General features: G+C 49.2%; 1 protein-coding gene and 1 non-coding gene across 4 annotated transcripts in view; both read left to right on the forward strand.

Annotated features, from left to right (window-relative positions):
* The window catches only part of RBL1 (RB transcriptional corepressor like 1), a 170,647-nt gene that overhangs the window by 15,422 nt on the left and 128,245 nt on the right, over positions 1–26,980 (forward strand). For all 3 annotated transcript variants that reach the window (XM_088480668.1, XM_088480670.1, XM_088480669.1), the window contains exons 2-3: positions 3,101–3,234; positions 3,320–3,520. In XM_088480668.1, coding sequence (XP_088336794.1) covers positions 3,101–3,234; positions 3,320–3,520 — 335 coding nt within the window. The remainder of the gene's footprint in view (positions 1–3,100; positions 3,235–3,319; positions 3,521–26,980) is intronic.
* On the forward strand, positions 24,771–24,873 carry LOC148514962 (U6 spliceosomal RNA). The gene has a single exon (XR_015879450.1). It is a non-coding gene; the product is annotated as a U6 spliceosomal RNA (small nuclear RNA).

Raw genomic sequence — 26,980 nt, forward strand, 5'->3', positions numbered from 1 at the left:
TTCCGTCTGAGCCTGGTTACCAGAGTGGCCTTCTCTGGTGGACGCAATCCACCAATCTTTTAGCGGGCCGGAGATTTGGAGTGTGGAACTGGATCATCGTAACTACGGATGCCAGCCTCCGAGGATGGAGAGCAGTAGTCCTCGATTACCGCTTTCAGGTTCAAGGGTCCCCTCTAGAACGGAAGTGGGCCATAAAGGCGTTGGAAGAGCGAACAATGCTCTGATAGAGGCAACAGAGTTTCTAAGAGGGCTCATCCGGTAAGAGTTCAGTCCGACAGCGTGACGGCTGTCGTTTTCATCAACGGCCTGAGTCGCATGGCTATGCGAGAAGTAACAGATCTTCCGGTGGGCCGAGAACCAGTAAGTAATCCTGTCGGCGGTATTCATCCCGGGTGTGGACAAATGGGAACCAGATTACCTAAGTCGACAGGATGTCCAGAATGGAAGCTTCATCCAGACGTGTTCAGCGCGCTGATACATCGATGGGGATATCCTCAGGTGAACCTCGTGGCGTCACGACTGAATTGTCAGCTCCCAGTATACGTGTCAAGAACTCGAGATCCGCAGGCGGAAGCAGTAGCCGCTCTGACAAGTCAGTGGATCTACGACTTTGTTTATCTTTTTCCTCCGATTCCTCGTCTTCCTTGTCTTCTAAAAAGGGGAATAAACAAGAGACCGCCTCTGTAATTCTCGTGGCTCACAACTGGCCTCGGAGAAGTTGGTTCTCGGACCTTCGGTCCCTATTGACAGAAGATCCGTGGTCCTTTCCTATGCGCCCGGATCCTCTACAGCAGGTTTTGTTTTCATACACCCCAACTTAGCGCAACTGCGTTTAACGGGGTGGCTCTTTAAAACCAATATCCTAAGACGCAGGAGCATCTCAGACGCGGTTATCCCCACCATGATACATGCCAGGAAGCCAGTTTCGGCTGCGCATGATCATTGCTTCTGGCGTGCTTATATCTCATGGTGTTCCGGTCGGGGTCTTCTGTCTAGGACTTTTTGTTTATCCACGGTTTCTGCTTTTCCTTTAGACAGGTCTGGATTCTGACCTTCATCTAGGAACCTTAAAGGTGCAAGTCTCTGACCTTTCCATTTTCCTTTCAAAGGAAATTGGCCTTCTTTCCTGAGATGCTGACATTCTGTAAGGGGTCTTGGGCGCGCAGCACCCTTTCGTACCTCCAATAGCTCCCTGGGATCTAATCTTAGTGCTTCTGTTTCTTCAGTCGACCCATGTTTGAACCTTTTGGAGGATGTTGATCTTAAGTACCTGTCTTGGAAGACGGTCCTCCTCCTGGCTCTTGCTTCGACTCGTAGAGTTTCAGAATGGGGGGCTATGTCTGATAAGCACCTTACCTTGTGTTTCATGCTGATAGGGCAGAACTCCGGACGGTAGCCGCTTTCCTTCCCAATATAGTGTCGGCTTTTCATATCTATCAGCCTATTGTGGTACCGTCGTTGGTGGAGGACTCTGGTGGTTCTGCTACCTTGGATGTGTTTACGGCATTCCGCACCTACGTTGCCAGGACCGCGTCCCTCTTTAAGTTTGTCGTTTTTTATTTTTTTTATTTTGTCCTCTATGATGCTGTTCGGAGGGGTTGTCCATCGTCTAAGCAGACTTTGGCACGTTGGCTTCAGCTGACTATTCATTTGGCTTATGTTAGTGCCGACCGTCTGCCTCCTTCGTCCATTTCGGCTCATTCCACACGTTCTGTGGGTACGTCATGGGCGGCCGGTAGAGGAGCCTCCTCGTCACAATTGTGCCGTGCGGCCTCTTGGTCTTCAGTTCACACGTTTGTCAAGTTTTACAAAGTGGATATGTTTCCTTCTTGGGCATCCCGTTTTGCCCGCCTAGTTCTGCAGGCGCCTCAGAGCGCTCCCGCCCATGGGGAAAAAACTTTGGGACGTCCCCAGCGTAAGCACCTCCAGTGTCCCCTAGGGGATGAAAGAGAAAATGGGATTTTGGTACCTACCGGTAAATCCTTTTCTCTGATTCCACAGGGTACACTGGACGCCCACCTCTGCGCTCTTTGCCTGCCTGTTCGGCTTGTTCCGTATGTTGTATGATTCAGTTATTGTGTGTTCTTCTCTCCTTTTCTTACTCCGCTTGTTCTCCATGTCCTCTCGGTCTTCATTTTCTAAACTGAGGGCTGATGGGGCATAGAGGGGGAGGAGCTTCACACTTCTAAATTAATTAAAGTGCCGGCTCCAGTTATCCACGCCTCTATACCCCAGCGTAAGCACCTCCAGTGTCCCCTGTGGAATCAGAGAAAAGGATTTACCGTTAGGTACCAAAATCCCATTTTTTCCAACGCAGCCTGTGTTGGAAAGTGCCCAATCTGTTCCTCTGATGCCTTTTGAGAGCTGTCAGCGGTGAGCAGGGTTCTGCTGGATGTATTATGGCTGCAGGTGGGACAGTGGATGGCCTGGTCCCACACTTGTGCCAAACAAGTGGACGGTCAGCACTGCTCTAAAGAACACCTGTCAGCACTGCTCTTAACGCTGTCAGTGCTGCTGTTAACGCTGTCAGCGGCGAGCCTGCTGGCAGTGTCTTAGTGCCGTAAGGTGTGCTGCCGCCATTAAGCAAGCTACCCTGATTGCTGCCGCCAGCGACGGGTTGGTGACCGCTGCTCTATACAGTATATTGGATTACACTACTGGTTTTTTTTTCTCCCTTCATTATTCCTTTGTTTTAGATTACATAAAACCTTAATTCCAATGCAACCCATAAAAAAAACCTCTGACCCCAGTTTTTTTTTTTAAGTGAAAGGTCCAGAGGGACAGTCACTTTTTTTTTTTCCGCTGAGCGCGGTCACTGCATATGTAAGATTCAACATATTGCTATCCTAACAATATATGTTATAAGGGAATACTATTTTGAAGTAAATTGAGGATAGAGTGTCTGTAACCTTGTGTGTGGTGCAAGATAATGCCACCTGATTAAAACATAAGCAGATTACTTAATTTGAGCAAGTAGTTTGAATGTCTTTTTTTTTTTTTTTTTTTTTTTTTTATTAAAGGCCATGCTGAGAATTGTGATGATAGGCCTATTTTTAATTTCTACAGTTATTTTTTAAAATGTTTTTGTTTTTGCTCATAGGGAGAAGTAAAGCACTGGCTGGCATGTGCTTTATATGCTGCTTGTCGGAAAGGTGTAATTCCAACTGTTGGAAGAGGCATCATGGAGGGTAATGGAGTGTCACTTACACGTATTCTCCGTTCTGCCAAGTTGAGGTTGGTGTCTCCACTTTTGATCTAAAAACTTGTATTCTAATGCACATAGCATAGCTAATTGTATTTGTATTCATATGTCCTGCAGTCTGATACAGTTCTTTAATAAAATGAAGAAGTGGATGGACATGTCTAACCTTCCCCACGAATTCAGAGAACGAGTTGAAAGGCTGGAGAGAAATTTTGAAGTTTCTACTGTAATCTTCAAGAAGTTTGAACCAATATTCATGGATATATTTCAAAACCCCCATGAAGAGCCTCCCAGACTCCCAAGAAGCAGAAAACAAAGGTAACGTGTTAGCAGTCTTGTTAGTACCCAGATTTATCTCTAAAGGTAAAGGTAAATCCACTAGACGATTGAGTTGAGTGATTGAACGATAACGATCGTTCAATCGTTTGCAAAAATGTCTAAAACGACCATCGATGTGCGTGCCCGCTGGTCGTCTAGACATCTATCATCATGCAAACATGCTGGTCAACCTGAAAATAACGTCAGTTTGAGCATGTTTGCAGATGATTGATGAGCCTCACTAAACGACTGCTCGTTTAGTGCAGGCTCATCACAGACTGACAAACGACTGCACGATTACAATGTCTTAATCGTGCAGTCGTTTTCATGTCTGCTAGTGGATGGGCACCTTAACAGGTTGACTGACTCCAGTTTGTGCGATTCATCATAACAAGAAAGAAAAGCAGTGCTGACATGTGGGTCAGAATCCCTTATATAACCAACAGATCTTTCCAAATGAGCTAAATCAATATTAATAATACTTTATTAAAATACATTTCTACTTCAGGGTCCATAGGGGGTCCACAGGGTTGACCTTGGGGTAAATCTGGATCTGGATCCACGGGCACCACACAGTTAAAGCTTTGCTGCTCCCAGGATGCACTTGGGTCCGTCCTCCTCTATACCCCGCCCCCGAGCCACAGGCACCTCAGTTTTAGTTGGTGCCCGGCCGGAGTCGGGTCACCCTGCGCAGTGGGGCTGCATAAGCAGCCCCTAACCTTAATTTTTAAAAGAAGATAGTAAAAAAAATAAAATAAATAATACAATCTTCAGAGTGGCAGCAATGGACTGTCCATCTGGACGTCCACGCTGCCGCTCCAACAGCCCCGCTGGCGCTTCAACGCCGGTATTGATCCGGGGATCGCAGCGGGACTCCGGAGCCAGTACCAGCGTGGCTCCGGGAGCTCCCACTGACTGCTGCCGGACAGCAGGGGCCAGGTAAGCCGCGTGCAGCGCTTCGCGCTACGTGCGGGGACAAATGCAGTCTTTTAGCCGCCGGTCTCTGGGGACAGGCCGGCGGTGCTAGTAGCGGCGGCGGGCTTCCCCCTCTGTGGATTACCCCGCGTGTCCGCTGGACCACCAGGGTGTAAGGCCGGCAGGGAACGGCGTCCTTGGGGTTTCATACTAGCAGGGGAGGCAGCCTTCCCTGCTTGAGTGGCTCCTCCCCTCAGCCCAGCGCGCCTTCTCTCAAGCGTGCTGGCGTCGCTGGGCTGTGCTCTCTCGGCCACTCCTCTTCAGAGCTCTCCGGCGGCCATCTTCATAGGCAGCAACGCAGAGCTCCCAGGCAGGCTTCCAGTGGACCGGTCCCCCTGCGTACATCTCCCCTGATCAGGACAGTGTTTGCAGCGCTATAGCCCTCCCAGACACTGAATCTGGGAGGTTGATTGTAGCTGAAGTTGCAGTGAGTATAACTTCCTGCATGGTATGTGACTATTGCTAGTGCTGCTGTTTGTGCTTATTTCTAGTTACTGTCAGCTTTTTACCTATCCCTTTCCTTCTCCTACGGCCCACAGGTGCGTAGGGGAGGGGTGTTCTTTCTGTGTACCTCACTTGTATAGATCTACGTATTTGTGAGGTCCGTCACATACTGCGGTATGCTATTCAGTACCATTTTGTGGGCTGTTTGTGTTGCATGCTTGGGAGTGCGTAGGTGTTATACGCCTTACCTCGTTTCGGTGTTACACTTTTATTGCGAAAAGTTTGTGTCATGTCTGATGAGGAGAATGAGCACTCTGTGGCTCCTGTGTTGTTTTCCTGCCGACGCTGTTCGGCAGGAGTTGACTGGGCGGATTTGTCTCAGGACGGTCTGTGCGGGCGGTGCCAGCTGGTACCTGGACCCTCTAAACCCCCGGTAGCGCAGGATCCTCCGTGGGCGATGTTTACGCAAGTGCTGGCGTCGATCGCGGACCGGCTGGCGGTCCCGACTGCAGCCCCTTCTAGGGCGTTGCCCCAGCCTACCATCCCCTGTTCCCCGGGTAGGACGCGTTTGGTGCAGTCTCCTCCTGGGTCTCAGACTGTGGGTCCTTATGCGGGTTTGCCTGTATTTGTGCAATCCCCCACGGTGCCGCAGCAGTCGATGGTACCTTTTCAGGGGTATCCTCAGGCGGTACCCCCTCCCTGGGTGGATGTCCTCTCCAGCTCTGTTCAGAGCCTGGCGGCTTAGTCATCGGCCTTTCAATCAATGTTGCACAGTGATTTGCCCCCACGGGCGTCCAAGCGACCCATTCCGGCTTCACTGGCGGCTCAGTACACGGACGTGTCTTCGGATGACGGGGAGATCAATGAGGACTCTGACTAAGATGCCGGGGCCCAGGAGGTGGAGGCTAAGTCTTCCATTAATGTGCTGGCTTTGGTTAGGGCGGTGCGGGCCATCCTTCACATTGATGAGGATGTGCCTGTCCCCAGGTCAAAGTACCCAAATTTTAAGAAGGCCAAAGTAGCTTTGACGGTTTTTCCCCTGTCCGATCAGTTAACGGATCATATGGCAGGGGCCTGGCAGTTGCCCAGCAAGAGGTTCCAACCGCAGAAGCGGTTGGCTTCAAACTATCCTTTTCCTGAGGCTCATTGCAGGAAGTGGGAAACTCCGCCTGCGGTGGATTCCCACGTTACCCGCTTAATTAAAAGCGCTACTCTGCCTTTGCCGTCTATCTCCTCTCTGAAAGATCCCACGGACAGGAAAGTGGAGACTTGTTTAAAGTCTATCTACTCTCTATCGGGGGCGGTGGCCTGTCCGTCCATGGCCATCTCTTGGGTGGCTAAGACCATCGAGAGCTGGGCCAACGCTTTATAGGATACCTTTCCGGAATATGCGCCGGAGATCCAGCGAGCGTTGATAGGACAAATGAGGGATGCGGCTTCCTACATTGGGGAAGCGTCGTTAGATGCAAGCCTGCTGACCTCTCGGGTGTCGGCTGCAGCTGTGTCGGCGCGTCAGTCCTTGTGGCTGAGGTCTTGGAGAGCTGACGCTGATTCCAAAAAGGGACTGGAGGCCTTACCTTTTAATGGGGAGTTGCTTTTTGGTCCAGACTTAGACAAAATTGTGGATACTCTGGCTAAGTCTAAATCAGCCTTCCTCCCTTCGGCTTCTGCACCTACCAAGGTACGGAGCTCTGCCTTTCGGTCCTTTCGGGTTCAGGGCAAGACCAAAGGTCAGTCCTTCCCGAGGCAGTCGGCGACCAAGGCCGCTTCTAAGCCCAAGAAGCAGGCCTGGAGTGCCAGGCGCCCTTCTTCCAAGCAGGAGGATAAACCTTCTGCCTGATGGGACGGGCCTCCCTCTGGGGGACCCCAGGGTGGGAGGCCGACTTCTTCTATTTGCCCAGTGCTGGCACAATACCACCACGGATGCCTGGGTTCGAGAAGTGGTCTCCCAGGGGTACGCCCTGTCTTTTCGGCACAGACCGCCCCACCAGTTTTTCTGCACGAGTCCTCAGGATACGACCAAGACTTTACAGATTCAGGAAGCTATAGAGTCCTTGCTGAAAGCAGGGGTCATTGTTCCCGTTCCTCAATTACAACGAGGGATGGGGTACTATTCTTCTGTTTCTGGTGCAGAAACCCAATGGTTCTCATCGCCCTATCCTCAACTTGAAGTCTCTGAACAAATTCCTCAGAGTTCCCAAATTCAGGATGGAAACGTTACGTTCCATCATTCTGGCGATGGAACCGGGGGATTACATGGTGTCCCTGGATATCAAGGACGCCTACCTCCATGTTCCGATAGCACCTTCGCACCAGCGGTATCTGAGGTTCGCTATCCGTCAACATCATTCTCAGTTCCGGGCGTTACCCTTTGGCCTCTCCACGGCACCGAGGGTGTTCACGAAGATTATGGCGGTCATGGCCGCACATCTTCGGAACCAGAATGTACGGCTGCTGCCGTATCTGGATGACCTCCTGTTGCCGGCGAGCTCCCCGGAGATACTGCTTCAACATCTCCACCAGACGATCGCTTGCCTGCAAGCGCACGGGTGGCTGATAAATTGGAAAAAGTCCTCCCTGATTCCATCACAGCGGATGGTTCATTTGGGAGCCCTGCTGGATTCTCGTCAGCAAAGGATCTTCCTGACTCCGGAGAAGGTCTCCACCCTGCAACTGCGGATACAGTTGCCTGAGCAGTTGCCGCCTGTCGGTCCATTCGGCTATGAGAGTTCTGGGGTCCATGGTGTCGACATTCGACATGGTGGAATTTGCCCAGTTCCATTCTCGGCCCCTGCAGGGGCTGATTCTATTGGAATGGAACGGGTTACCTCACCGGATCCGCTCTCAGATGCTGGTGTTGTCCCCGGAGGTTCGGCAGTCTTTGGCTTGGTGGCTTCAGACAGCTCATCTGGTCGAGGGGCGCCCCTTTTGGATCCCGGACTGGGTCCTGCTCACGACGGATGCGAGTCTCCGGGGTTGGGGAGCAGTGACCGGCTCATTGTCGCTTCAGGGTCGTTGGTCTGCGGAAGAAGCACTTCTCCCCATCAACATCTTGGAACTGCGGGCAGTATACAGGGCCCTGCAGTCGTCCGGCACCACTCTTCACGGAAGGGCGGTTCAGGTGCAGTATATCAACCACCAAGGAGGAACTCGCAGTCGGGCAGCGATGTTGGAGGTGTCTCGCATCCTTGCTTGGGCGGAGTGTCACATTCCAGCGATCTCGGCAGTCTTCATTCCCGGAGTCCTCAATTGGGAGGCGGACTTCCTCAGCTGTCACGACGTGCATCCCGGGGAATGGTCGCTTCACCTAGAGGTGTTTCAGCTACTCGTGGACAGATGGGGGCTGCCGGAGCTGGATTTGATGGCCTCCCGTCACAATCACAAGTTGTCTCAAGGGCCCTGCCTTTACCCGGATCTGGGTCGGCTGTCTTTGACGGCGTGGCTCTTGAGACAGCCGTCTTGAGGTCTAGGGGTTTCTCCAGTTCGGTCAATGGTACCATGCTTAGGGCACGCAAGCCTATTTCCGCACGGATTTACCACAGGGTGTGGCGCACTTATTTTCAGTGGTGTGAATCCAGAAATTATGACCCTCAGGTGTTCCGGGTTTCCAGAATCTTGGAGTTCCTTCAATCGGGTTTGGACCTCGGCTTACGCCTGGCCTCTGAAGGTTCATGTGTCTGCTTTGTGTGGATTCAGCGACGGATTGCTACACTACCGGATGTTCACACCTTTTTCCAGGGTGTTCTCAGGATCCAGCCTCCCTTTGTGCCTCCTGTGGCTCCTTGGGACTTGGCGGTGGTGCTACGGGTCTTGCAGGGGCCTCCTTTTGAGCCTCTTGAGTCGGTGGACCTCAAGTGGCTGACGTTCAAGACCGTTTTTCTCCTGGCTATTGCTTCTGCCAGGAGGGTGTCCGAGTTGGGGGCGCTTTCCTGTCGCCCCCCTTTTCTGATTTTTCACCAGGACAGAGCGGTGCTCCGCACTCGTCCTGAATTTTTGCCCAAAGTGTTCTCAAAGTTCCACATTAATCAGGAGCTTGTGCCAGCTTTTCAGTCAACTGATCTTTCAGCTGGTGAGGCTTCCTTAGATGTAGTCCGGGCGCTTAGAATCTACGTGGACCGGACTGCTTCGGTTAGGAAGTCGGATTCATTGTTTGTCCTCTTCGGCTTTCACAAGAGGGGTTGGCCTTCCAACAAGCAAACGTTAGCCCGTTGGCTTCGTTCAGTTATTTGTGAGGTTTATGCACAGGAGGGTTTACCTGTGCCAGCCTCTGTTAAGGCCCATTCCACTCGTTCTGTGGGTCCTTCTTGGGCTGCTAGACGTGGCGCTTCTGCTGTTCAGCTGTGTAAGGCGGCCACTTGGTCTTCAATTCAAACGTTTTTGAGGTTCTATGCGTTTGACACCTTCGCCTCTCAGGATGCATCCTTCGGGCGCCGGGTGCTCCTTTCAGCACAGGAGCGTCCCCGCCCTTAGTTGAACTGCTTTGGGACATCCCCAAGGTCAACCCTGTGGACCCCCTATGGACCCTGAAGTAGAAAAAAAGATATGGTAAGAACTTACCTTTGTTATCTCTGTTTCTACGAAGTCCATAGGGTCCACAGGGCGCCCCCGCCCTGACGCACCTGGCTTCAAATGGGCTGTGTGGCTGGTCACCGGTTTTCCGTCTCCCATTTCTGTGAGTATGGTTTCTTGTGTGTTCCAGTCTTCCTTCTCTCTGTTTAGTCTCCTCCTCCGGCCTTTGCTGCTTACCAACTGAGGTGCCTGTTGCTCGGGGGCGGGGTATAGAGGAGGACGGACCCAAGTGCATCCTGTGAGCAGCAAAGCTTTAACTGCGTGGTGCCCGTGGATCCAGATCCATCTATACCCCAAGGTCAACCCTGTGGACCCTATGGACTTCGTAGAAACAGAGATAACAAAGGTAAGTTCTTACCATATCTCTTGTTTTACCGTAGGTTATTTTATACTAATAAGCATTTGGAAACCTGAATTAAGATTATTAACATATTTATAAAAAAATATTTTAATAGAGAAAACAATAAAACTGATCGTAATACAAGAACAGGAGTACAAATGATTAGGTACAAACCAAAGTAGCTTATGCCAGTATTTTTACGTTTATAGGCGTCCACAATGGAGGTTTTCATCCAGGATGTGTCTGTACATTGCTGCATTCATCTTTCCCAATATCCTGACTAGTCTCCCAGTTCCTACTGCTGAAAAACATCCCCACAGCATGATGCTGCCACCACCATGCTTCGCTGTAGGGATGGTATTGGCCTGGTGATGAGCTGTGCCTGGTTTCCTCCAAACATAACGCCTGGCATTCATGCCAGAGAGTTCAATCTTTGTCTCCTCAGACCAGAGAATTTAATTTCTCATGGTCTGAGAGTCCTTTAGGTGCATTTTGGCAAACTCCAGACGGGCCGCCATGTGCTTTTTACTAAGGAGTGGCTTTCGTCTGGCCACTCTACAATACAGGCCTGTTTGGTGGATTGCTGCAGAGATGGTTGTCCTTCTGGAAGGTTCTCCTCTCTCCACAGAGGAATGCTGTAACTCTGACAGAGTGACCATCGGGTTCTTGGTCACCTCCCTGACTAGGGCCCTTCTCCCCCGGTCGCTCAGTTTAGACGGCCGGCCAACTCTAGGAAGAGTCCTGGTGGTTCCGAACTACTTCCATTTACTGGTGATGGAGGCCACTGTGCTCATTGGGACCTTCAAAGCAGCAGATATGTTTCTGTAACCTTCCCCAGATTTGTGCCTCGAGACAATCCTGCCTCAGAGGTCTTCAGACAATTCCTTGGACTTCATGCTTGGTTTGTGCTCTTGCATGCACTGTCAAGTGTGGGACCTTATTTAGACAGGTGTATGCCTTTCAATATCATGTCCAATCAACTGAATTTACCACAGGTGGACTCCAATTAAGCTGTAGGAACATTTCAAGGATGATTAGCGGAAACAGGATGCACCTGAGCTCAATTTTGAGCTTCATGGCAAAGGCTATGAATACTTATGTACATGTGATTTATTAGTAGTTTTTTTTTTTTTTTTTTTAATTAAATTTGCAAAAATCTTAAACTTTTTACATGTTGTCATTATGGGGTATTGTGTGTAGAATTTTGAGGACAAAAATTAATTTTTCTACTTCAGGGTCCATAGGGGGTCCACAGGGTTGACCTTGGGGTATAGGTTGGGAACCAAATCCGGGCACCACGCAGTTAAAGCTTTTAGCTCCCAGGATGCACTTGGGTCCACTCTCCCTATAACCCCACCCCCAGCCAGAGGCACCTCAGTTTAAGTTGTGCCCGGCCGGAGTCGGGTCACCGTTTAGTGCAGTGGGGAGCTGATTAGCAGCCCCTAAGCTTTATTTTTTTCTAAAGGACAGAGTTTTTTATTTTTCCTTTGGATTCTTCAGAGCGGCAGCGTCAGACTGTCCATAGGACGTCTAAGCTGCCGCTCCGTCACCCCGCTGGCGCTGAGACGCCAGTACAGATCTGGGGATCTCAGCGGGACCCCAGAGTCTGTACTAGCCGGACTCTGCGGGCGCCCAGGACTGCTGCCGGATTCACGGGGAGCAGGTAAGGCGCGGGTCACCGCTTGCGGTGATCCGCGCATTTGAAATGCAGTCCTGTGCCTCCGGTCTCTGGGGACAGACCGGAGGCGCCGGCAGTGGCGGCGGGCCCCCCATACCCCGTGTGTCCACTAGACCACCAGGGACTTAGTGTTCGGTGCAGGGAGCCGGCGTCCCGGGGGTTAATAGCCGGCCAGGGGAGACAGCCTTCCCTGTTATAGCGGCTCCTCCCCTCAGCTCAGCGCGCCTTTCAGTATCCATAGTCTGGCGTCGCTGAGCTGCTTCCTCCGCGGGCCACGCTTCTTCTGAGGTCTCCAGCGGCCATTTTCTCTGTGGTGCAGCAGAAATCTCTGGAGATGGCAGTGAGTCCAGTCCCCCTGCGTACCTCACCATTAGGTCAGTGTACACAGCGCTGTAGCCTTCCCAGACACTGAATCTGGGTAAGTTGCATGCAGTGTAATAGTGCAGTATATTATATGACATGTTTATGTATATATGTGTATATCTGCATTGTATGTGACTTATGCTAGTGCTGACTGTACTTTATTCTCTCACCTGTCAGTGTATATCTATCCCTTTCCTTATCTGCCCTAATACAGCTGTACTTGGGGTGGTTCTGAGACCTCACATTTATATACTTGTTAATATTTGTGAGGTTTGTCACATACTGTTGCGTGCTGCACGTTGCCATATTTTGAGTGGAACTGTGTGTTGCATACGCTGAAAATGGGTCCCTGCAGCTAATTTTTAGTTTCAGTCAGGACCAGTATAGCGCTGCTTGATCACAAGGCTTGGTCAGATATGTCTGACCAGGAGATAGAGCGTTATACTGCACCCATTTTTACTATCCTGCAAGCCATGTGCTGCAGGTGTTAGTGCGGAGGATTTAACTCTTAAAGGGTTCTGTATGTGGCGTCATCGGGTGCCGGTCCCTTTCACGACCCCCTTGGGCTGTTTGTTTTCTCGGGATCCTCTTAATTGCGGATCGCCGGGCGGGCCCCATTGTTGTACCTCACTTGGGGTTACTTCACCATACTGCCCTTTTCATCTCAGGGTATCTCGCAGTTTCTTGCACTCTTCCCCTGTGACACAGACTACCGCTCCCTACAGGGGTTTTTTCGAGTATATGAATTCCCCCTGGTGCCACAATAGTCTGTCATGCCCCTTGCAGGGATTACCACAACAGCCACCCTGGGTGGAAGTCGTTTTTCTATGAAACGCAAATTGGCGTGGTTGACGCCCTGTGGTTACTTCCCACTTGGCTCTACCGTGAACTGGATACTGTTTTGGGCTCTTTCCCTCTTACACGGGGGGGAAGCCTATCTCAAGTATTATTATCCCTGCTTTCGGGCTGGTAGCAGGTCCATTCTGGTTAGAGTGAATGTTGACCTGCACCTGTATCATACACCCTCAGTATTACGTGCATTCTGGGTCCCTGTTGCTGACTAGCGGGTGGATCACAGGGCGGGACTCTGGCTGTTGCCAGATATGAGGTATTACAACAGTGTTTGGTCTCCTGTCCCAAATTCCCTGAGGGTCATCATGAGCCCCTCCTGGGGTGGATGGGCGTGTTACTCGTCGGATTACAGACGTTACTACGCATCCCATTCCTGCGTGGTCGGATTCTTCTGATCCGTAGGTGGTAACTCTGCCTGAAATCAGTATACTCGCTTTCAGGGGTTGTTAACCAACCATGCTATAGCCATGGTAGGATGGGTAATACTATTGCATACTGAGCTGATGTATTTGTAATGTTTTTCCCCTCCAACACGTCTGGGGTTCAAGTGTATTTGGTCGCTCACGTAATATATGCAGTTGTCATAGGTGGACATGCCTATATTGGATACCAGCTCCAAACTTTCAGAGTTCCGGCTGCGACGGTATCCTCCGTAATACCCTATGGCTGCGCTCTGGGAATGCAGAGGTGCAGATACCATCTATAGGGTATATCTGACCTTGACAGTGGCAGTACAAATTTCCCGCCGTCAGCTATGCTCACTACGGGGCCTCAGACTATTAAGTCTTTTTGTCCTCTGGGTCAGCCTAAAGGTCTGTTTTTTCATAGACTGTCGGCCTTTACAAGGGCTGACATATCCAGTTCCGAGCAGGCCTGGACTGCCAGCCGATCCTGCTTCTGAACCAACGGATATATCGTCAGCCTGACGAGACAGGCCTACCACTGGGAGATGGCGATTTCTCAGTTTGCCCGGTACTAGTGTCTAGTTGCCGCGGCTACGTGGGTAGGAGGGTACGCCCTCTCTTTGCTCAGGCGGCCTATTTCCATGTGATGGTACGCAGGCCCTTATTCGGAACAGGGCCTTACAAATCCAGAAAGCTATACAGTTGTTGCGGTAAGCGGAGCTAATTGGGCCATCCCCACTTTCTCAGCGAGGGACTGGTTGTTCTGCTTTCTTTCTGGTGCGGTGGCTGAATGGTCCTCTTTGGCCTATTCTCTGTCTCAATTCCCCGAACCAGTTCCTAAAGCTACCTGGGTTCAGGAAGCAATCCCTATGCTCCATCATACTATGTTTGGAACCCGGGGACTTTATGGTATCACTGGATATACAGGACGCGTGCCTACGGGTACTTACAGAGACCTTACCTCAGCATGGACTGAGGTTTGCTGTATCACAGCACTTACGATTTTTCGGGCTCTGCCTGTTGGGACTGATCTCAGCCCCACAGGGGTTTACCAGCATTTGGGATTTTCTGACAGTTCTTCTGTTCAGTATATCCCAATGCTCCTGTACCTGGATGGCCTCCTGCTCTTAGCAGGATCACCGGGGTACTTTACAGCCGGGTCTGGTTGACTGTGGGTTCTTCAGGGTGCAGACGTTTAATCAAGGGGAAAAAAGTCCTCCCTGCATCCCTCTCTGGGTATTCTTCACCTAGGAGCCCTGCTGGATTCTCAAAATCTGAGAATTCTTCTGGCTTAAGACGGCATCTCCACTCTTCCATTAGGAGTACATGGATGTCTGCGCAGTCGCCATATGTCTTTACACTCTGGGATGCATGGTCCACTATTCAGTGTCTGCCTTTGGAAGGGTGGAATGGGCTCAGTTCCATTCCAGGCCTTTCCATAATTGGCTTATCTACAGATGGAACGAGTTTTTTCTGTCGGATCACTGTTCAAACGATGATGCTCTCCCCGGAGGCAAGTCGGTCCCTTTTCGGGTGACTATGGCCATCTCGTCCAGGGTATTCTTTGCTAAGGACAGTGTCTGGTTCGCATCCATTTCAGTGCAATTGGATGTCTGTCGATTCCACCCTGTCAATTAACTTGTTGGAACTTTAGCCTGTCTTGGGCTTCACTCTGGCATAGCCCTTGTTTCCAGGTGAACCTGAAAAAGTTCAGTCCGACAGGGTCAGAACAGTGGCTTCCTTTTTAGCAATACTGTTCGTTGGGTGGCAATGTCAGGTATGTCATACATTCGGGAATTGTCTGAGGGTCTCCTCCCGACCATCTCGACAGTGTTCATTTCGGGTGCTCTCCATTGGGAAGCGGGAGTCCTCAGCCGTTACGACGTGCATCCCGGGGACTAGTCTCTTCCCCAAGAGAGGTTTCATCTCCTGGTGAGCAGGGGGGGGGGGCCCTCCTGAGGTGACACTCATGGCCTTCTGACTCTATCACACTATGGTGTTACAGTCCAACTCTGGGGATTCTGAAGCAACCTTCAGTGACTCTTTGTCGGTGAAGGGGTTCTTCCAATTTGCGTACCTGTGTTCTCCAGTCTCCATTCTTCCTCGAGGGAAGTGTTTCAATAGAGACAGAGATGCTTTCCTGCTGGTGGCTCCTGATTGCCCCAGATGTCAGGGGTACTTGGTTTTTCGGAGTCTCTCCATCGATACTCCATTCCTGATGCTTCGCTACCCAGACCTGTTGTCTCAGGGTCCTGGGGTTTGCCTTGGACCTGGGTCGTTTGTCTTTGACTACGTCCCTATAGTGGTCTTACGGCTTCCATGGCGTTGTCATCGTTGGAATGATTGGAGCACATGGATCAGCTTTTGCTGGGACCTACCACAATCTGTGGCAGCCATAATTCTTATGGTATTATACCTATCAATACGATCCTCTGGTGTCCAGGATTTCCAGATTTTCTGGCATTCCTTCCGGCTGGCTTGGGTTTCTCCCTCGGCCTGGCCTTCCTGACAGTGCAGATCTCTACACTGTCAGTATGATTAGGTTATGGAATTGCTCCGCTCTGATATCCAGTTCATCCTTTGGAGTGTTCTCTGGATTATGCCTCCATTTGTCCTCCCTAGGGTCTCCTTGGGAGTTAGTAGTGGTTCTTCGTTAACTCCGGGGAAAGTTAATGGAACCGCTGGTTGTAATAGCCATTACATGGTCTATTGCTTTGGCTTTCTCTCTTTCTATCAGGGAGTTTATATCAACCAGGTGAGTGTCGGAATTGGGAGCGTTCTCATGTGGCTCCCTCTTCTGGAGGGCATCTTGTTAGGGTGTGAGTATGGTTATCGAGTGTTCCAGTTTTCTCTCTTTTTTTCTCCTCCTCCGGCCTTTGGCTACTTACAAACTGAGGTGCCTCTGGCTGGGGGTGGGGTTATAGGGAGAGTGGACCCAAGTGCATCCTGGGAGCTAAAAGCTTTAACTGCGTGGTGCCCGGATTTGGTTCCCAACCTATACCCCAAGGTCAACCCTGTGGACCCTATGGACTTCGTAGAAACAGAGATAACAAAGGTAAGTTCTTACCATATCTCTTGTTATTCCATTTTGGAATAAGACTGTAACATAACAAAATGTGGAAAAAGTGAAGCGATGTGAATACTTTCCGGATGCACTGTATATCTGACAATGTGTACCTAGCTTAAGTGTGGTTAATGAAAATAGAGCAGATTTACAGCTATAAATAGGATTCCTGTCATATATTTTTAATCAAACGTGGCTGATTAAAACAAGGTGAAATGCACACTTAGTCAGCCAGTCACAGAACTTTGCAATTCATGTGTCTCTGATTAAAAACCTTACTATAGCAGGCCTAGCTACAGATCTATTATGGGATCATCCTGATAGTCATTTTTGAAAGCTCAGCTGTCTGCAAAAAAATATCAGTTTAGCATAAATCCAGCTACGAGATGTGTGTGAATCTCTATTAACTTTTGGCTTTCCACACTGTTTTAGGATGGTTACCCACATTGGTTCAATATGGTAATGAATTATGCTGTGTGGTCAATCTCTGATCTGCAAGCTCTATTAATGCAGTAACAATTACACAGTGACCTGTTTTGTCCAATTCACAGTTTGATTTTTTTCAAGCTGGATTGTGGATCTAAACCATGAAAAACTCTCTTTAATACTACCAGTTTGAATCCAGTTGGCTGCTAATTTTCTCATTTGGAAATAGTTAACTCTGAAATGAACAATAAATATGAAGAACTTTAACAAAATATGATTACAATATTTAAACTAGACTCAATTTAATATTAGACAATCATTGATTTTATTCTGCACAAAAGTATCAATTAGGAATAACATAATAAATATTTTATTTTTTTAAGGATTGGTTTAATCCTTGTGTATGCAGGGCATGTTGAAAATATTATATATTTTCTTAGTCATAGGTTCTAGTGTTTGTTACCAAGGATGTCCGTTTTGGGTGTGAAGTCATGCACACAGCTTTGGTTGGGAAATCCCTCTGCTAGGCACAGCTATGGCATATGCCATGGTTCACCGCATCCCCCAGATTGGATGACCGAGAAAGTAGGATTTTTGGTACTCGCTGTTAAATTAGTTGAGGGAGGACACTGCTTTCTCACACCTTTTTGTTTTGTTTATTCAGGTTTAAGATTATTCTCTTGTATTAGGCTTTGGGCTTAAGTTTAAAATGAATCCCTTTCAGCTACTTCTGAATCCTCTTGGTTTCTTAGGGGCTAATGGAATGTAGAGCAGAAGGTTTAGCAACTATCCAGTGTATTCAATGTGCTGGCTCCTTTTACCATATGGTTAGCAGGGCCCTCCAGAGGGACTAAGAAGCTGGTTTAATGGTACCAAATATACTATTTTCTCCTTCATCCACTAGGGGACACTGGAGTTCAAGACAGTGGGGTATAGACTGTGGTAGAGTAGAGTCTTGGTACTTCAAATGATTTAGAAGTGTGACTGGCTCCTCCCCCTCTATGCCCCAATTCCCCCAGTTTAGTAAATGTGCCCGAGAGAGCCAGTAGCACATCAGGCTGTCTACAAGCTGCGACAGTCTGCCGGCTACGTGCAGCCTGTAGATGTGTCCAGCTAGTTTGTTGCTCCATACAGCCATGTAGCGTGCCATGCATCTCGCGCCACACAGAAGCCTTGAGTTGCGCCACACAAAATGTTTCTTAACGGAATGTAGTGTAGAACTGGATGTCATATCGTGTAATACAGCTTTTTGTCCACCAGGTGTAACTTTTCCTAAACTACACAGCACATGCGTCAGTGTTCCAATGCATTTTCTGTATCACCGCCCGATGATTGACTGACAGAAGCTGTGTTTGGGTACACTATAGTATGGTATTTTGGTCATGGAATCAGGGCTGTAAAAGAGTGTGTAATAAAGTATTAAATAATAGTATGTGTGTGAGTCCTGTACTGTTAAAAAAAATAAAAATGAAATAATATATATATATATATTTGTCTCATGGGCTCAGACAGGGGTCACAGACATGCACAGCTTTCACTAAGACATGATTACTCAGTAGCGCAAGCATCTTTTATGCAACTTTTTACCTTCAAATGCATCTGAATCATATAGCAAATCGAATTGATAGCACAAGCAGCTTCTGCTGATTAAAATTATATGCAGCATGCCTATATTCTGTGAGCCAGTTCGGGTGTATCTGCACGCGAAACATTACGTTACACTAATATCGACTATAACACTTTAATGTAGTGATTTGCTTGCAGATACACCCATACTGGCTCACAGAACATAGGCATGCTACATATCATTTTAATCAGCAGAAACTGCTTGTGCTAATAAGACTCATTTTAGGGATAAAAGACGCTCAGCGCTACCGAGTCACACAACACTCCTGTGAATTCTGTTATGGCATGGCGTGACTCTGTAGAGTGAGCATTTTTTATGCGACTTTTTACCTTCAAATGCATCTGAATCATATAGCGAATCGAATTGATAGCACAAGCAGCTTCTGCTGATTAAAATGATATGCAGCATGCCTATATTCTGTGAGCCAGTTCGGGTGTATCTGCACGCGAAACGTTACGTTACACTAATAGTGACTATAACACTTTTAACGTAGTGATTTGCTTGTAGATACACCCATACTGGCTCACAGAACATAGGCTACATATCATTTTAATCAGCAGAAGCTGCTTGTGCTAATAAGATGCTTTTTAGGGAAAAAAGACGCAAAAAAGACACTCAGCGCTACCGAGTCACACAGCACTCCTGTGACCTTAGACTCAAAATATTTCTCTCGAGTCCCACTACTTGGCATTTCTGCTATACAGTAGACCTTGTATTGTACACATAACGGGGCAAGTTTTTCATAAAGAGAGATCATGTCAGATTCAATACTTTTAAAATACACTACTTTGCACTTCCCTTCTCCCTTCCTCTCTGTGTATGGCCACCCAAGTTCCTTCACCACATCCCCCCACCATCACACAATTACTATTTAACTCCATTGAGCTCATTGTATGGCTCACCCCCACCCCCACCACCATTTACTTCTATTCAATGCTGCCGCATGCTGAGCCCGCTATTGACATTGTACACATTGCCTGCTTTAATTTACATACTTCACATCACATACACGACAGGTGCAGCTCTCAACATGACTAGTGGGTAAGGTCTGCGCCTTGCACTTTGGGGTCTGGGGTTTGAATCATGGAAGGGGAATTTTTTCTTTTTTTTTCTTTTGAATCTTCATTACTAGATTAAAAATAAATCACTTGGTGGTGTGTGTGAATTCTGTTATGGCATGGTGTGACTCGGTAGTGTGAGCGTCTTTTATGCAACTTTTTACCTTCAAATGCATCTGAATCATGCAGTGAATGGAATTGATAGCACAATCAGCTTCTGATTAAAATTAGGGGTGAGCGGGTTCGGATTTCTGAAATCCGAACCCCCCCGAGCCCCCCCGATCCGAGTCCGATCCGAATCAGGCTCGGCTTTTCCCGCCTGACTCGGATCTGAAATCGAGGCAAAACGTCATCATCCCGCCTTCCGAGTCTCGCGGGTTTTGGATCCTATATAAGGTACCCGCGTCGGCGCCATTTTCTCACTCGGCTGTGGACAGTGAAGAGGGAGGGTGGGAGTTAGGGCTGTGTAGTGTAGTGCTGCTGTTGTCCACTACTTCAAAGTCCTTAGGGGCTTGCTGTGTTGTGCTGTGCTGCTGTTGTTAATAGGGGCTGTGTCCACTACTTCAAAGTCCATAGGGGCTGGCTGGACTGTGTTGTGCAGTCAGTTCTCCATAGGGGCTGTGTCCACTCCAAACTCCTGTGCAGTGTCCCAGTCCTAAAGGAGTGCTGTAGTGTTGTCCAGGGGGTGCTCTGTCCATCAGGGGTGCTCCCCCCAAGTGCTAAAAAAATAATATATTTTCTGTGTTTGTGAATTGTGTGCGCAGTAGCCGCACGTGCATCAACAAAGTAGTGCCAAGCGTGCGCCTGTGTCATAAGTAAAGGGCCGGCTGGCTTGACCGTTAAGGGTTCTGTAACCCCCAAAGTACACTCCAAACCAAAAAAATATATATTTTCTGTGTTTGTGACTTGTGTGCACTGTGGCTGCACGTGCATCAACAAAGGAGCAGCGCCAAGCGTGCGCCTGTGTCCCATAAGTAAAGAGCCGGCTGGCTCATTTCTTAAAGGGTGGTGTAACCCACAAAGTGCACTACTCTCCAGCAAAAATAAAAAAATATTTTCTGTGTTTGTGTGCGCTTTAGCCGCACGTATATATATCAATATAACATAAATGGAGGACCAAACTTTCTCCGATAAAAATAAAATAGGGAAAGATCAAGAACCACTTCCTCCTAGTGCTGTTGCTGCTGCTGGGAGTTGTTCATCATCCCAGAGAGGAAGTAGGAACATCACTACTTTTACTAAACAATTGACCCTCCAACAGTCCCTAGCGATGAGGATGAAGTACGACAGCAGTCATCCTGAAGCAAAACGTATAACTGAGGCCTTGACTGCTATGTTGGTGTTAGACGTGCGTCCGGTATCCGACATTAGTGCAGTGGGATTTAGACAATTGATGGAGGTAGTGTGTCCTCTGTTCCAAATCCCGTCTAGATTCCACCTGCATCCTCAAAGCAGCAGCGACAAGCGTGCGTCTGTCTGTTAAAGGGTGGTGTAACTCTCAAAGTGCTCCAAAAAATAAAAAACTATTTTTTTAATGTGTTTGTGACTTGTGTGCGATGTAGCCGCACTTGCATCCTCAAAGCAGCAGCGACAAGCGTGCGTCTGTCTGTTAAAGGGTGGTGACACCCTCAAAGTGTGCTACACAAACAATTAAAATATTGTTCTTTTTTTTTCTGTCTTTGTGAATTGTGTGGGCTGTAGCCGCACTTGAATCCTCAAAGCAGCAGCGACAAGCGTGTGCGTCTGTCTGTTAAAGGATTACATCGGTGACAGCATCCAAGTAGGCATGTCAGACAGTCCGTACCTGTACTGGCAGGAAAAAGAAGCAATTTGGAGGTCCCTGTACAAACTGGCTTTATTTTACCTGAGTTGCCCCCCCTCCAGTGTGTACTCCGAAAGAGTGTTTAGTGCAGCCGGGAACCTTGTCAGCGAAAGGCGTAGGAGGTTGCTTCCACAAAATGTGGAGAAGATGATGTTCATAAAATGAATTATCAACTCTTCCAGGGAGACCAGCCTCCAGAACGTACAGAGGGACCTGTGGTTCCAGCAGGGACGAATTAATACTCTGTGAGGATGAGGATGTACACACTGAAGAGGGTGAGGAATCGGTGGATGAGGAGGATGAGGATGACATCTTGCCTCCGTAGAGCCAGTTTGTGCAGGGACAGATAAATTGCCAGCTTGTTTTGTGGGGGCCCAAACGAACCAATCATTTCAGCCACAGTTGTGTGGCAGACCCTGGCGCTGAAATGATTGATTTGTTAAAGTGTGCATGTCCTGTTTATACAACATAAGGGTGGGTGGGAGGGCCCAAGGACAATTCCATCTTGCACCTCTTTTTTTTCTTTGCATTATGTACAGTTTGGGGCCTAGTTTTTCAATGCCATCCTGTCTGCCACTGCAGTGTCACGCCTAGATGGGTCACGTGTTTGTGCCGCCCACTCGTGTCGCTTAGCATAGTCATCCAGCTACCTCGGTGCAACCTTTTGGACATAAAAACACTATTGTGAGGTGTGAGGTATTCAGAATAGACTGGAAATGAGTGGAAATTAAGGTTATTGAGGTTAATAGCATAGGAGCAGAAAAACCTACAAATTCTGTGATTTTAGCTGTTTTTATGCTTTTTTTCAAAAAAATACAGATCCAAAACCCAGAACCCAAAACACGGAAGGGTGGTTTTGGCAAAACCAATCCAGATCCAAAACACGAAGAAAGATCCAGATCCAAAACCAAAACACAAAACACGAAAAGTGGCCGGTGCACACCCCTAATTAAAATGATATGCAGCATGCCTATATTCTGTGAGCCAGTACGGGTGTATCTGCAAGCAAATCACTACGTTAAAAGTGTTATAGTCACTATTATGGAGCGTACACACGGTCAGATTTGTCAGACTTGTCAGATTTGTCAGATGAACGACTAAACGATTTGAACGATTTGACCAAAGTTTTGAACGATTGAACGATTTATGACTGCATTAAAATGAATGGAATCGTCCAAGTCTGACTGCAAACCCATCAGATGTCAGATATCGTTATCTGACAAACGGGAACGCGCATCGTTGATCGTCCATCGTTCAGGCATGTCAGATATGAACGATTTTCCTTCAGATATGAACGACTGAACGATTTTTAAATCGTTATCGTCCATATCTGAAGAAAAAATCTGATCGTGTGTATGCACCATTAGTGTAACGTAACGTTTCGCATGCAGATACACCCGAACTGGCTCACAGAATATATCTGCACGCGAAACGTTACGTTACACTAATAGTGACTATAACACTTTTAACGTAGTGATTTGCTTGCAGATACACCCGTACTGGCTCACAGAACATAGACATGCTGCATATCATTTTAATCAGTAGAAGCTGCTTGTGCTAATAAGATGCATTTTAGGGTAAAAAGACGCATAAAAGACGCTCAGCGCTATAGAGTCGCACAGTACTCCTGCGCTATGTGTGGATCAACTTGTAGCACATGGAGGATAAATATGTGTGGACACATCTCTATTATTGTGCTACAAAGTACCTGTCCCCAAAAGTGACCCTACAGTAGATGCATATTACTGTACTGAGTCCCAATAAAGCAGCCGTACAGTAGCTAACATTGACCAGACACACACTAAGCATTACATAATGACAGAGCGACTGAAGTACAGTTATTTTAAAGAACTCTACTGAACTGAAAACATTTCTCTCATCATCCCACCACAGTACAAATTTTATCAGTGGAGCACTTGCAATCTAGAGGTTAAGCAGTGTATTACAAGCTGTGGCTTATCTTTCATTGTAGAATACCACGGTACGCCACAGTAACGTTCCATGTCGCGACACATTAGGTCTGAATGGCGCGCTATGAGCAACAAACTAGATGGGCAGATCTGTATGTCCGGTGACCTTGAGGAAGGGGCTCACAACTGGAGTCATCAGACCCTGCGAGGACCCGCCACAGCTGACACCGGCTCGTGTCCGGTTCCTTGCTGTCTCCTCAGCCCAGCATCCCGGCCGCAGCAGCCTGTAAGTATACCACTGCTCCTGGTTAAGCAGGAGCAGTGGAGGCATAGCTGGGCTCAGTGACCTGCCACGGCTGTCACTGTTAGGAGAGACCGACCATCCTCCCCCCGAACCACCTGTCACCCAGTCCCTCCTCGTTACTGGGAACTCCGTAAGTGGTGCTAATGGGGGCAGACAGCTAGCGGGGGCGGTGCTCATTATCGGCAGCCATAGCTCAGCCTGCCGCCCATAGCAGCCGGAGTTTGGCGCGTCCTGCACACCAGCGGCGCCATCAGTATTCGGGATCTCCCTAGCAGCTCTCTGCGGGCGTGCTCGGCTCTGCAGTGCAGCTCTCAAATTGCATCTGCGCCGAGACATACAGCCACTAGCGGCTGTCAGTATTACACTCCCTGCTGGCATTTCCTCCGTCGGGAGTTGTATTATAACAGCCCCACTGTCCGCTAACCCCGCAGTTGGCACGCGCTGGGGGTAAGTTCTTCAACGCTGTAAAGGGGGCTTATATTATACAGTGTGACAGCCGTGCCTGTCTCACACACGCCTGGTTCCTTCCTCGATACTCTGAGAGGGAGACTGCTGCATCCCATAGCAGAGAAATTACAGAGCGCGCACAGTGCAGCCCCGCCATTTCGTGTTTATTTTACAATGGGAAGCAGCGTCCTTCTGCTCCTAGGAAGGCAGTTCAGTATGGGAATCTTCAATGCTAGATGCTGTGCTGATAGGAGGAGGGCTGCCACAAATCCAGCTCTCTAGGGGATGGATTTCAGCCTGGTGCGCACCTCTACGTCCTTGCAGGTCCTTCATTTAATTTTACGTTGGGAGGCACCGCAGGCGGCTACTGCTAGCACCGCTATTCTTTGGACACGAGGCATATGTGTTTAAAATTAGAATCCTCCCTTATAATGGGAGGTACGCATATGTCTATGCCTGCTCTCCACACCACTCTGAGAAGCGCTGTAGTTGTTCTAAATGTAGCAAAGTACAAGTAATTATTACAGCGCAGTACTAGGAGCGCTTACATTTTGAGTATAGATACAGACACCACTGTGAACTGGAGTTAGTAATCACAGTTTTAGCACTAATGCTGACGGGAGATTCCATAATCCAGTAATAGATATTATAGCTTATGTGCTCGCTTCGGCAGCACATAGAATATTGCAAATCTACCCTACTCGGGAATGAGATTGTGCTCGCTGCGGCAGCATGTGCTGATTTTGTCTCCTGGGTTATATAGCCCAGTATATGCGCTAAATCCTATGTTCTACAACCTGGGAGAGTCCCCGTGTTGATAGCGCTACAGGAACATAGTTGGCACTGTGGTTAGCCTTGCTAGTGTGGGGATTACTGTGTGGGATTAAACACCAACTTGTTTCCTATTTATATGTCGCAAGCTGGCATGGTGGAAAAACCTGTGCCATAGTCCTGCGTATGGTAAAGCTTGCTTCGGCAGCACATATACTAAAATTGGAAAGATACAGAGAAGATTAGCATGGCCCCTGTGCAAGGATGACACGCAAATTTGTGAAGCGTTCCATATTTAAACATAGCTGAAAGATCCTTTTCCTGTGCCCTAGCAGAAAACTGTCCACACGCGGCACATGAGCAGTCTCCCTGCGTGGAGGTAAGCCGTGTGTGTAATAAATAAATTTTCTACTTCAGGGTCCATAGGGTATCCACAGGATACCTTGGGGTATAGGTGTGACGTCAGTCGCAGGGCACCAAAGAGTTAAGCTTTCAGCCTCCCAGGATGCACTAGGTCCCCCTCCTATACCCCGCCCCCGGGCCAAGGCACCTCAGTTTAGTTTGGTGCCCGGCCGGAGTCGGGTGCACCTGTTGGAGTGGGGGCTAGAAGAGCCCCTGAAGCTTATTCTTCATGCAGCTGTGGCTGCACATCTGGATGAACAGCATGGACAGTCAGTCCTGACGTCCATGCTGTCTTCCCTACACCCCGCCGGTACCAGAACGCCGGTACTGATCCGGGGATGCTGGTGGGCGTCTGGGGTCACAGCTAGCGGTGACCCCAGATGCTCCGGACCATGGCCGGATTCAAGGGGGACAGAGGTAAGCAGCGGGGTCCCGCGGTGGGTCCCCGCTGATCACATGGTCCTAAGTCCCCAGGCAGGGGGCTCCCTGGGGACTGGCTGCAGCGTGGAGCCAGGCGACCAACCTGCGCTTCCACTACCCCCTGGGACAGCGGACCGCAGCAGAGCGGTAGCGCTGCGGCGTCCCAGGGGTTAAATGCATGCCAGGGGAGCGCGCCTTCCCTGTCTCACAGCCGGCGCCTCCCCCGCTGCACACAGCCCTCTCTGCATGCTGCCGACTGGTCCTGTGGCAGCGCTCCTCCCCCAGGCCAGCCTCCTCTCTGCTCCTCGGCGGCCATCTTCTCCAGAACGCATGGTGAACGCTGCTGGAAGCGCTGGACGGAAGCATCGTGGTCTGGGTCCCCCCGCATACCTCTCCTCCGCTGTGGTCAGGTCTGTGTATGCAGCGCTGTGTCCTACCAGGCCCTGTGTCTGTGTAGTTGAGTGATCAGCGCTGTTAGTGCAGGAATTGTTATTTTTCTGCATTGTATGTGACTGTGCTAGCGCTGCTGCCTGTAATCTTTTCTTCTCTAAACTGTCAGCTTTATTACTGTCCCTGTTCTTTCTGCTAAAGCCCTTGCGGTGCGGTGCTGCAGGGTGGTCTCTCGCCTATTTAATACTTAATTGGTGAGAGAGGTCACATACGTGGTGCCATCATGTCTGAAAGTGATTTTCCCCTCCGGCTACAGTGTACCACGTGCAAAGTACCGTTAGCGGAGGGGGAGGGTAGCGCGGAGGGCCTTTGCCGGCAGTGTTTGTCCATGGCGCGGCCTATTACGGTTACAGCACCGGTACAGGAGCCGCCCTGGGCTTGTTTCGCTCAGGCGTTAACAGCTTTAGTGGGCCAGTTAGCTCCGCAGCCCGCGTTTACTCCGATGGGTTTGTCCCAGCAGTCTGTGGTGTCGTCACCCATGCAGGGGTTCCCACGACAATTGGTGGTACCCCACAGTCTCCCTATTTCCCCGCTCCCGGGTTCTCAGGAGCCAGCGTGGGTTAACTCCCTGACAAGTTCTGTACAGCACTTGTCGGATGTGTTGCAAGGGGAGTCTGTGATGCGGTCTCATAAAAGGCCGGTGGCGTCTCTGTCCGCTCCTTATGAGGATGACGAAGGGACGTCTGATGATGGGGAGATTCTAGATCCTTACGATCAGGAACCTCTCCATACTAAGGACGCTGATGCTAAGTCCAAAGTATATATTCCTGGACTTATTCGGGCGGTCCGCACAGCCTTGGTGATTGAGGACGAAGTTCCCCCAGCGGCTAAATCTAAGTATGCCTTTTTCAAAGATGTGAAGGGCGATGCCACAGTCTTTCCTCTTTCGGGTCAGTTGGTGGACCATTTAGAGGAGGCGTGGAAACAACCTGGCAAAAGATACCAGCCGCAGAGACGCCTGGCGGTGGCTTATCCGTTCGCGGATAATTATTTTGCTAAGTGGGAATCCCCTCCACAGGTGGATTATCACGTGACCCGTCTTGTCCGTAGTGCCACATTGCCGATGCCATCCATGTCCTCCCTTAAGGATGCTACGGACCGCAAGGTAGAAATCTGCCTGAAGTCCGCTTATTC

This window comes from Taudactylus pleione, unplaced genomic scaffold (genome assembly GCF_031769625.1).
Source record: "Taudactylus pleione unplaced genomic scaffold, aTauple2 ptg000256l, whole genome shotgun sequence".
Lineage (NCBI taxonomy): Eukaryota > Metazoa > Chordata > Amphibia > Anura > Myobatrachidae > Taudactylus > Taudactylus pleione.